The following is a 13,055-nucleotide window of genomic DNA, read 5'->3' as shown; positions in this document are numbered from 1 at the left end:
ATATATATATATATATAAATGTATATATATCAAGATTAATCACAGTTCTGGGGAAAAAACGATGATATCAGTAAAATCAGAAATATTTTTGGAAGATGATAATCACACAGTTCCTGTGTTATTTGAAATGTTTCCTTTTAAATGTTTCTATTTGCTTAGCATCAAGTTAGTCATTGGTAATGCTACTGAAATTCTTTGGTGATCAACATCTCTTTCACAGAAGAAAGGTCTCTGGATCTTCCAACTGATCCACATTTGCTCAATACTACTTTTTCTTGTGGAATAAACCTCTTAAATATAACAATTATGCTTTGTTTATTCTGACTGTGACACTATAGTCAAATAGGGTCAAATGTCGGTCTTTTCCTTAAACTCTTTGACTACATCAACAAGAGTCAGTTTCTTTCCTTAAATCAATATGTCATAGTTTGTACAAGAAGCAATAACTAATTTTGTGAAATAATAGGAAACATCACTTAAAATACCATAAAAAATTTAACTATCCAGAAATAAACTAAGTGAGAAAAGTGCAAACCCCTTATGGTCCAAACTACACAACTTTTGGAAATGATATAAAGAAGACTTAGGGAATAGAAATTATTTTTTAAAGGTTTTATTTATTTATTCATTTATGAAAGACATATATATAGAGAGAGACACACAGAGACACAGGCAGAGGGAGAAGGAGGCTCCATGCAGGGAGCCCAATGTGGGACTCGATCCTGGGACTCCAAGATCACACCCTGGGCAAAAGTAGGCGCTAAACCGCTGAGCCACCCAGGGATCCCAGGAATAGAATTTACATTGGAATATTTAACATTTAATTCCACCTAAACTAATATATTGACTTCAATAAATTGAATAGAATGCTAAGGAAAATATTGACAGAGTATCTTATGGGACCTGAAGCCCATAAATATCAGGGTTTTCAAGGACAAACTATATTGTTTGAATATTTTTTCAGCATCATACTTTTATCTGGAAAAGCGAAGACAGTATATTCCAAGGAAATTTTGGTAAAATTTCAACAGAAATACTTTTCTCGCTGTAATTACAATAGTCTAATATTAAAATAATTAAGAGTTTTGGAGCACAGCAACACAATAAAGTAATCATAGAAAACCTTTCATAACTTTATTATCAACTACACATGACAGCAGGGACATTTCAAAGCAACGGGAAAAAGATAGAATTTTCAACAATTGTTCTGGGACCTTTATACATATATATGAGATAAAAATTCTTACTTGAAGGGTGCCTGGGTGGCTCAGTCGGTAAACTAAGCATCTGCCTTTGGCTCAGGTCATGATCCCAGGGTTCTGTGATCTAGCCCATCATTGGGCTACCTGTCCTTCTTCCTGCCCCTCCCCCTGCTTGCACTCTCTCACTCTTGCTGTCTCTCAAATAAATAAAATCTTTTTCTTTTATTTTTATGATAGTCACACAGAGAGAGAGAGAGAGAGAGAGAGAGAGAGGCAGAGACATAGGCAGAGGGAGAAGCAGGCTCCATGCACCGGGAGCCCGACGTGGGATTCGATCCTGGGTCTCCCGGATCGCGCCCTGGGCCAAAGGCAGGCGCCAAAGTGCTGCGCCACCCAGGGATCCCTCAAATAAATAGAATTTTAAAAAATTCTTACCTCATGCATTATTCAAATATAAATAATATGAAACATTTAAATTAAAAAATCTTACAAATATATTGAAACAAAATATGGGATTATTTTGTTAGTAATAATTGTCTCAATTTTGAGTTTATCAAAATTTTAACAGGTTTGATCACATATAAAATAGTAAAAGTTATGTGGTGAAATTATAAATATAAGAAATTATAAAATATAAATATAAAAATGTAAATATGTCATTCTTAGGGGACTATAAGTAAATATTTGCAATGTATAAAATAATGAAGATTAAATAACCATACTCTGTGTAGAATTACTACAAATAAATAAGAAAAGACAAAAAGCTCAGTATTAAAAATGGACAGCATATATGACCAAAATTCATTAAAAATATACAAATAGTAAATATATAAACAAATGGATTCTAACCCTCAGTAAATATCAAGGACATAACCATTGAAATAATTAGGTTTCATTTACCAATTTATCAAAAATTTATCAGAATTTACTACTAGATGCTATATGAAAAACTTAATTCATTTTTTTCCAGTTTCAGGTTTTTATTAAATTACAATTAGTTAAGATATGATGCAATATTAGTTTCAGGAGTAGAATTTAGTGATTCATCACTTAAATATGGCACCCAGTGCTCATCACAACAAATGCCCTCCTTAATGACCATCACTTCCTTATCCCATCGCCCGCCAATTCCCTTCCAGTAACCCTCAGTTTGTTCTCTATAGTTAAGGGTCTGTTTTATGGTTTTAAATTCCACAAATGAGTGAAATCTTACACGTCTATCATTCTTCAACTGAATTATTTTGCTTAGTGTAATACAGTCTAGCTCCATCCACATCATTGTAAAGGGCTAGATTCCATTCTTTTTGAAGGCTGAGTAATATTCAATTGTGTATGTACACCACCTCTTCTTTATCCATTCATCCGTCGATGGACCTTTGGGTTTTTTTCCCTGATTTGGCTATTGATTTCCATGATTGGCTATATGCTGCTATAAACATCAGCATGTACCCCTTTGAATGTGTATGTTTATATTCTTTGAGTAAATACCTAGGAGTATAACTGCTGGATTGTAGTTCTATTTTTAACTTTCTGAGAAACTACCAAAATGTTTTCCAGAGTGGCTGCACAAGTTTGCACTCCACCCAACAGTGTCAGAGGGTTCCCTTTACTCCAAATCCCTGCCAACACTTATTGTTCCCTGTGTTGTTAATTTTAGCTGTTCTGACAGGTGTGAGGTGGTATCTCATTGTAGTTTTGATTTGTCTTTTCCTGATGGTGAGTGATGTTGAACATCTTTTCCTGTGTCCATTAGCTGAAAAGTTTAATTTATGGAAAATTTTGCACTTATCTGTGGATGTTCATAGGACATTTATTGTATCATACTTTTAACTAGCAACACTTGGAACCATTTAAAAGCTTAACTCTAGGCAGCCCTGTTGGCTCAGCGGTTTAGCGCCGCCTTCAGCCCGGGGTGTGATCCTGGAGACCAGGAATCGAGTCCCACGACCGGCTCCCTGCATGGAGCCTGCTTCTCCCTCTGCCTGTGTCTCTGCCTCTCTGTGTGTGTGTGTCTCTCATGAATAAATAAATAAATCTTTTAAAAAAAGAAAAGAAACTATTCCAATATTTAAAAAAAGCTTAACTCTAGGAAAATGATTACATTCCTCTAAATTATGGTACCTCTACACCATGGAGTCTGAAAAATAATGTTTATCTACACAAACAGAAGTGGAAAGTTCACTAGAAAATATTGACAAGGATAAAAAAGAAATATTTTAAAAAGGTAATGAAAGCACAGAACAATATAAATGACATGATGTATTTATTTTATTTTATTTTATTTTTTTTTAATTAATTTTTATTGGTGTTCAATTTACCAACATACAGAAAAACACCCAGTGCTCATCCCGTCAAGTGTCCACCTCAGTGCCCGTCACCCATTCCCCTCCAACACCCGCCCTCCTCCCCCTCCACCACCCCTAGTTCGTTTCCCCGAGTTAGGAGTCTTTATGTTCTGTCTCCCTTCCTGATGTATTTATTTTAAAGTATGCATGTTAAGCTGATGAAACAGTCCTAACATACAGCACAATAGAACTCAAAGAAAATATTGTAGCAAACAAATGAGGCCTTATATTGATACTAAGAATGAGAGTGAGAAGCGTGATTTTTAGGAACATGTATGCACCAAAAAGCCTCAAAGTATATAAAGAAACCACCACCAATAAGCTTATAGAAAGAAACAAGTACCATAATCATTGTAGTTAACTATTTATAGATAGCCCTCTGAGGAACCCATAGACCAAATAGATTAAAATTGGAGACAATTAGAAACTGAACGTTACAAATAAAGAATTCAAGCCAATAGATATATGTAGAACTCCATATATGAGATCCACTTAACCCCAGAATATAAGACATAAGCAATATTCACACAAATACATTGCATATAGTGTTCACAGAGTCAACAGCAAAACAAAACAAACTTTAGAATTGATTTTAAAAGGACAGCAATGGTATAGTCCAGTCATTTTAAAATGAAATTTTTTAAATAATCATGATAACTCAAAATCAGTTGATCTACCTCTCCCAAACTTAAAAGGAAAGTTTCTATCTTATAAAAGTCCTTTCAGAAATAACCTTTGTATAATTTACTATTTCCTGTATAATCACTTTACATTCTGTACCTGGTAATTCCAGAGTTTTTGGTGTTTGGAAGTCGATATCTATAGTTTTGAGTTTATGATGACTCTTGCTCATGGCACTTTCTTTCCTTCAGTGATTTTCAGTTAAAGCCCAGATATGCCTGATATATCTGGAAAACTTGATCAAAATTTATATAATAATAGCATATTCATATATACCATTTACTTAGGGGTAGACACAGGTAAATATTATGTGGTATATTTACTGAAGTAATCCTTAAGTGTGAGGAGTATCAAATATTACAAAGCAGTGTTCCAAATTCAAATGAAAAGGCAAAACCAAATGTGTAATTCTGAAAACACCAAGCTCACTAAAGCTCAAGTAACAAAAAGAGCAATATTAAATAAAAGACACGGTATATGTGAGGGAAGAATATGGAATTCCTTGAAGTATCATATACTTACACTTCCCCTATACGTATATATGTGTGTGTGTGTGTGTGTGTGTGTGTATTCAAATCTCTGGTTTTGAGTATATATGTTTATATATATATGTCTATATAGAATGTATGTATGTATGTATGTATGTATTTATCTATCATCTATTTACTGAGAAAAAAATGGAAAAGTGTAGATAATTCAAAGTTGGAGTTGATGGGAGTGTAAATTGGTGCAGCCACAATGGAAAATAGTATGAAGGCTCCTCAAAAAATTAAAAAATAGAACTTTTTATGATACAGCAATTCCATATCTGAATGTTTATCCAAAGAAAGTGAAAACATTAATTCAAAAAGATATATGCACCCCTGAGTTCACTGGAGCATTATTTACAATGGCCAAGATATGGAAAAAACTCCAGTGTCCGTCCATTGGTAGATAAATGGACAAAGAAGATGTGTTTTATATACATACAATGGAATTTCTACCTAGCTATTAGAAAAGAATGAGGTGTTGTCATTCGCAACAACAGGAGCGGACCTTGAGGTAGTTACACTAAGCAAACTTAGAGGACAGAAATACTGTATGATTTTGCTTATGTGTAGAATCTAAAGAATAAATGAACAAACAAAACAAAACTCATAGATACAGAGAATACACTGGTTTCCAGAGGGGAGGGGGATTGGCAAATGGGTGAAATGGGTGAACAGGATCAGAAAGCACAAACTTCTAGTTATAAAATAAGTTAAGTCATGATGTAATGTAAGCATGGTGACTATAGTCAATAACGTATTATAAGTTTGAAAGTTACTAAGGAAGTGGTACTTAAAAGTTCTCATCACAAGGAAAACAATTTGCAATTTTGTGTGCTTAGTAATTAGAGTTATTGTGATGATCATTTTGCAATGTATGCAAATGTTGAATCATTATATTGTATACCTGAAACTAATATATAATATTGTGTACTACTTATACTTCAATAAAAATAGCAGTCAGTAGTACTATTCTTCTATATCATTCTTTTTCCAGTAGCCTAGTTTTACAAGGAAGTCTAGTATTCATCCAGCTAATGCATATCTTGCTTGATGCTGTATCAGTCTCACAGATCCTCAGACACACTTCTGGTTCAAAACTGTGTTTTGGTCTGTTAGGCTAATGGGCTGGGGTTTATCTTAATTAAGAAGATGTCCTTTAACAATCTTTCTAATCACTAGTTTCCATTTAAACTGAGACCTTAACTGTCCCAGTGCTGATGCTAATAGCCAGTAAGGAATTATCCTTCTTATCATGGCTTCTGATCTGATAATTGGAATAAAATAGTTTATTGGACTTACGACTAGTTTCTAGCATATAATAAACAACCGAAATAAAAAGAACAATGCCTAACATTTAGTTTCTGTGAATCCTTCTTTTTTTTTTTTTCTGTGAATCCTTCTGATTTTCTTCTCCTTCTTATTTACCTTAAGATAAAATCAAGTTTGTTCTTTTTATAATGGCCTAATGATTTCCAGTTTTAGGATATGTGTCTGAATTTTTGATGAGAAGCTCCAAAACCTAATTTTAAATACACATCAACTTTAATTCCTGAGCATCAATGAATATGACCTTTAAACAATAATACAATTTCATCTATCTAGTCCATGACTAAATCTTTTCACTTAATATTGTATTATAATCCTTTGAATCATTTTATGTTGTCATTTTTATGTAATCCAAGAGGAAAGGGTATAGAGATGACAATATTAATCTTGACATCACTGACATAAGTTCTTTGTAATGGGAAGCAGCATCAGAGGCCAAATGAGTAAAAGTCGGAAACATAATGGCGAGGGGCGGGGGAGGATTAAGTCTTTACAGGTAATTCATATGATTTTTTTCTAGTCAAAAATAGTAATATTTAAAATTTCTTACCTGAGTGTTGATCCACATTTTTTGTAATATTAAATTCAGACTACTTACCTAGATGAAAATGGTTTTTCTATATTGTCTTCATTCAGATTAACATTTGCTATGGTTATTATAAAGACCTGAGACAATTGCTCAGGTAACAAATATCTACTCTATGGAATGAGATGGCCTCATAGACTTTGCTGCCGTAATTGGGCTTTTTCATTGTTGCCTTGCCTTCAATGCAAAGAATTTCTACTGTCTTTATCCTCTTTGGTATTATGTATGCTTCCCTATGATCTATATAGGGCTTGACTTTCAAGAAAAGATTTACAGTGGTGCAGCTCCGAAAGTTTAAAATAATGGGCTTCTTTCTTTAGTGCCTACTTAAGTGCATCCTTTTCTCATAACAGTTACCAAGAAACTCTATGCCTTCCTTTATACACTACTGATTGACTAAAAGAAGTAAAACAGTTATATGATAGTCCCTACTATAACCTTTTCTCTACTATCATATGACCTTCTGGTAGAAGGATACTCTGCTTTTCAGAGTAGGATCTATGAGAAAATTTCTTCTTGTCTATACAATTTACACATAATTTTACAGACCTACTTTACTTTCATATCTCAAGAAAATTTATAGTATCAATGTTTAGCTGTAAGAAATACAATATAAGAGAGAAGTGTTACCATAAAATTTTATTTAAGCAAAATAAATGATTGGTGACAGTAGAATAACCTTTTAATATTTTAATTATAAACTTTGAGCTCTGAATATTATATGAGGAAAAGGAGATGGCATATTCTCATAAACATGTCAACAAAGTAATTGAAATGTCATTTGATTTATCTTAAAAGTATTTTACATTATTTGCTGGCATTCGCTTTTTTGCTTATGGTAAATTATATTTACCAATTGTCACCTTGTTCTTTTTTAACCATAATTTTTGAAGAGATATACTATTCTCTAGCTTATTTTTCAATATAATCAATATTTTTTCTCATGTTGATAAATGCTTTTCTACACTATGAGAATGCTTTTGAATAATTGAAAATGTTTTTAATTGTCTACTTTATAAAATTACAAGAAAGATACATATGTATCTTTATATTTATATTATAACTTTTGTGTTTGGAATTTTAAGGAAAAAATATTGAAATGTTTTAGAATGAACAAAGCTAAAATTGAATTTGAAATAGTTAATTTTAAATTATATTAATTATAAATCCAATTGATTTTATTATTTACATTACGTTGATAAATCTCATGTTATATAGATCAAATGTTTTTTTTATTTACATTGCTTCTTAACCCATTGATAGTTGTAAAGATATTATCCAGTTCACCTTCAAGTATATCTTGACCTTAGTGTGGCTTCACAAATTTGAGAAAATAATAATAATAATAATAATAATATGTTTTGTTACATAATATTTTATGCCAGACCTTAAGGGAAGTACTCAATACACAATTACCATGAGTCAAGTATAGAAAGGATTCCCAATTTTGCTATTTTAAAGATGAAAAACTTGAAGCTCAGAGAAGTTCTATAATTTACTTAGGGTCACTTGTGAAGTGGGACAGTAGAGTTTTAAACCAGGACAATATGGCCTCAAAGCCTTTGCTTTGAGCTACTGCTATATTTAGTAGAATGCCAGTCCTAGCTCAAGGCACAGCCTCCAGAGAGCCAAAAGTTAAATACTCAGGGATTCTGTGAACTGGTTGTTAAGCCGCTAGCAATTTGAAGTTAGCCACGGAAGGGATATTTTCACCATAAAAATCAGCAAATGCTACAAAATGGGACTTGATGCACACTTTCATTTCCTCCACCTGACAGTTTACTAGCATACCATTGCCCCTACTACCAAAGTCTTCTCAATATTTACCTATACATTAGGCTAGAGATATAAATAACAGTTGTAAATTTTTTATCATTTACTGAGTATTGCCTATAAGCTGCTAGCCATTAAGAAATTTGCCATTAAAAAAAGAAATTTGCCATTAATAGTTCTGAATTAAATATGTCATCTTTTATTGTCATATCTAAATTTTTTTGTAGAGAAGAGTGTGTAATGAATTATCTCTTTTATTTTCAGTGATAGTGGAAAGTGGAAAGATAATTTCTTTTGTGGCCTATATCAATTCTGGATATTGTAACATTTATAGAAATATTGTAGGACTTACGAAACTAGAACCAAAAAAAGCGGTAAGCTTTAAACCTGTATATTCTCTTTAGTCATAATTGAATCTAGCCTAATTATTGAACATTTGCTATTTGTTTCTCTTATTTTGTTAAATTTCTCTTCAATTTTTTGGACTAATTTTTGTTGTTTCTTTTCTTTTTACTGAGTTGTAAGTTGTAAGAAAGTAAGATACATTATATAGAGTTGTAAGACAGGAATGACCAAAAAACACATTAGAGATGCTTAATATCTTTATTCCTCAGAGAAATGCAGATTCAAACCACAACAAGTTCCCACTTTAAGTATATCAAATTGGTAAAAATACACTTAGCATATGACCCAGAAATTCCACACTAGATATTTACTAAAGAGAAATAAAAATACACATTTACAAGAAGACCCACATGGATCTTGATAAGCCAAAAAACTGTAAGTAATCCTAATGTCCATGGGCTCTTGCATGGATAGAAACGTTGTGATCTCTTCATACAATGGAATGCCATACTTCAATAAAGAGAACTAATGCACTCAAGAATATACATGAAGCTCAAAGCATTAGGCTGAGCAGAACCATCAAACCCAAAAGAGTGCAGTCTACATGATGCCAGGTTTATGAAGTTCTAGAACAGTCACAGAAAGAACACTAATGCAGAGTGATAGAAAAGTTAGAGCTAATCCCTTTTTGATTGGTCGGACAGTCTTCAATAGCATTCAGTTCAATATGTAAAATAAACTTCATTGAATTCTGCTACATGAATTATATTCAGTATGAAGATTTGCCATTTATACAAGTGGCAATTCTTCAAGTTAGATATTGTTTTGACCCCAGGATACTTACTTAGTAAAGGTTTCCCCTGCTCTGAGTTCCTGTCATCATCCTACTCTGAGAGCTATTATGCTTTTAGGTTTTGTTTGTTTGTTTGTTTGTTTTGTTTCTTATTTTGCTGTTCATCAACTACTCCCCGTTTCATGCTGTTGAGAATTCCCAGAAAAGGTAATTTGGACTGTTGCCTTTTTCTCCAGACTCATGCATACTAAAAACCTGTAGGTCCTTTTCCACTGTTTCCAATTCGGAAATAAATTACTAGTTCCCTGAGTCAAACTCACTTTCCATGTTTCTTTTTTGTTTAAACAGGAAACTCTGGATGGAATTCCATCTGTGGCCATTAATTCCATCAATTCTGGTCCTGGCACTCTGTGCTTATTTTCTTATTCACTATTAATCCTAACAAATGTGCCTTGCAACTGAGGCTGACAAATGTTAGATCACAAAACATACAAAGCTGAGCTAGGACCTTGAAAAATGGAATGAGCTCAATGTTTGCTAAACATCTTAGTGGATTAAAAAATAATTTGCAGGTCACTGAATGACGGTACTTTTAATTACCTTAGATATGCTGAAGTTATTTATCAATTTACTATGGTTCTAATATAATTAAATACATATATACATAACTGTTTTCTCTGACTTTATTGAAATTGCAATTTATATTAAATACCATATACCAAAATGATTTATGAACAGTGAATTTTTTATAGTAACAGTATCCATTGTATGAAAGTAGTTTCATTGAACATCAATTATCTGTATCTCTTACAGAAAAAAATTAAAAAACTTGTTTGTATGGGTAAACTTAAGGAAAAGGAGTCCTTTGGTGAGATTAGTGTTCTTCTTCAAGTTCCTTTCACATGTACTATAGTTACTGGAAAAGAGGTTGAGATGGCAATCATTGAAGATAAGGACCTATTTGGTAAATACATACATGTCTTTTATGCCATTTTATTTGATGAAGTTTTGACAAGCATGGATATATTTCACAGAAAGATATGGACATTCAAGAGTAGGTGTATATATATGTATTTACAGAAAGAATATATCTATACATAGTCCCCTTTAACATTTCCTATTCTGTCAGATTTAATTGTGCTACTTTTAGGAAGTATTAACATATTTCAAAACACTTTGATTTGAAAATAATAAAGTATCTGCTCATTCCCAAGTTAGCATTAATAGCATCATTCCTTCCTTCCCTTTAAGAAGCATCTTTTGGTTTTTCATCTATACAATTTTTGCTTCTATGCTTCTGATTCAGGTCAAGAGTGTGCTATCTTCTAATGTTTAATCTATACCAAGTGTATGTGAAGAATCATGGCTTCTAGCATTTAAGCCTTTATCTGAAATTCTAGCATTAGCAGTATTAAAAGAGTAATCACGCAGCTACCTGTGTTTGGTCCTCCAAACATTATACTCAAATAGGAAATGCAATTGAGTATGAAGGATAAATGAATAGGGATTAATAAGTGATGACAACAGGATATTTTTTAAGAAAAATATAGTTTTTTTGTAGAACAAAACTAATATCAACCATTAGATAAAGGATAAAAGAGGAAAAATTCATAAAAATTAACATGGGTGAGAAATTTCCTTTAAATAAACTCAATTAGAAACATTCCTGTGATCATCCATGTATGATTGACTGAATCCCCTTATCCTGATTTTCAAGTTTTGTTTATGTTTTTTAAAGAATATGTACTCTCTACCTGCTTGACTGTGATTTTGCTTAAATTTAAACTCATATATCCATTTTTTTAATTTATAAATTTGAAATAGCATTGATTAATTTTCTTTGTTTCTGTGGCATTCAAATGCAACCCCCAAGGTAAATGTGACTTAAAAATTAATACCAACCATCAATTAAAATTACAATATTCTCACTTGATATAGGCTAAGTTTTTCTTTTCCTGTACTAATTACATTAACTGGTGCAAGGCAAATACACTGTAGACTCTTTTATGTAAATCAACATTTCACACATGAAAGTACCCCTTTGAAGCATGTATTAGAATATTCTTTGCTGTCTGGCAACCTAAAATTAAAATAGATGGTATAGTATAAGTTTAGTTGTGTTTTGTATGTGTGGTGTATGCTTAATATTTCTTTCTATATGCTCTGTTCATTTGAGGCTGAGTTTTAAAGCTACTGACACTTTGTGTGCCTAATTAAACATTTCCTAAACAGAAATGTTCTTAAGGGTTATATTTTGCTTGTTTTCCCAAAACTTATAAGAAAATAAAATATTTTACAGTTGACCCTTAAACAACATAGATTTGAACTGTGTGGATCCACTTATACATGGATTTTTTTTTTGATAAATATATTACAGTACTGAAAAATGTATTTTATCTCCCTTATGATTTTATTAATAACATTTTCTTTCCTGTAGCTTACTTTATAAAATATATATAACATACAAAATATGTATTAATTGCTTGATATTAGTAGTTTAGTTTGGGGAAGTCAGAAGTTATACATGGATTTTTGACTGCTCAGGGGTTTGCGCCCCAGCCCTTGCTGTTCAAGGATCAACTGTATTTAATTTGAGTCTTTTTTAAAAAGATTTTTTTTTATTTATTTGAGAAACAGAGAGAGAAAGAAAGGAGAGAGACAGAGAGTTCAAATGGGGGGAGCAGCAGAGGGAGAAAGAGAGAAGCATACTTCCTGCTGAGCATGGAGCCAAACGCAGGGCTCAGTCTCAGGAGCCTGAGATAATTATCTGAGCTGAATTCAAGAGTCCAGTGCTCAACCAAATGAGCTGCCCAGGCATCCCTAATTTCAGAGTCTTAAAAAAAAAGAGATTTTATTTATTTATTTATTCATGAGAGACAGAAAGAGGCAAAGACACAGGCAGAGGGAGAAGCAGGCTTCATGCCAGGAGCCTGAAGGACTTGATTCCGGGACTCCAGGATCATGACCTGAGCTGAAGGCAGACGCTCAACCACTGAGCCACCCAGGTGCCCCAGAGTCTTTTTATTTCTGCATTCTAATTATTTTATATTTTATTTCAAAAAAGTAAAAAAAAATATATATATATGAAGCTAATTTTTTTTTTCAAACTATTTATAAGAGACACAGAGAGAGAGAGTCAGAGACTTAGGCAGAGGGAGAGGCAGGCTCCATGCAGGGAGTCTGATGTGACTCAATCCCAGAACCCCAGGATCACACCCTGGGCCAAAGGCAGACGTTCAACCACTGAGCCACCCAGGCTTCCCAGAAGCTAAATCATTTTAATGAGAAATGTAATGGTCAATTTTGCTGAAGAATCATCTCCACACATGAACAATGTTCCTTATTTTTGCATTTTCATAATACTTCATTGTGTTTCCATCTATCCTGCTATTTATTATCTGAAATATGAATCCATCTCTGTAAAACAGCATAGGGGAGGACTTAAGTGAAAGTAAAATGTGCCTTAAAAAATAT

At 32.7% G+C, this 13,055-nt stretch overlaps 1 protein-coding gene across 1 annotated transcript in view; it reads left to right on the top strand.

Annotated features, from left to right (window-relative positions):
* The window catches only part of CNBD1 (cyclic nucleotide binding domain containing 1), a 352,114-nt gene extending 341,204 nt beyond the window's left edge, over positions 1-10,910 (top strand). Inside the window, exons 10-12 of the mRNA XM_026014282.1 lie at positions 8,708-8,817; positions 10,395-10,545; positions 10,888-10,910. Coding sequence (XP_025870067.1) covers positions 8,708-8,817; positions 10,395-10,545; positions 10,888-10,910 — 284 coding nt within the window. The remainder of the gene's footprint in view (positions 1-8,707; positions 8,818-10,394; positions 10,546-10,887) is intronic.
* Positions 10,911-13,055: the final 2,145 nt, after the last annotated feature.

Source organism: Vulpes vulpes, chromosome 13 (genome assembly GCF_048418805.1).
Source record: "Vulpes vulpes isolate BD-2025 chromosome 13, VulVul3, whole genome shotgun sequence".
Classification (NCBI taxonomy): Eukaryota; Metazoa; Chordata; class Mammalia; order Carnivora; family Canidae; genus Vulpes; species Vulpes vulpes.
Note: the sequence above shows the minus strand (reverse complement) of the source record. Positions and strands in the feature narration are given on the sequence as shown.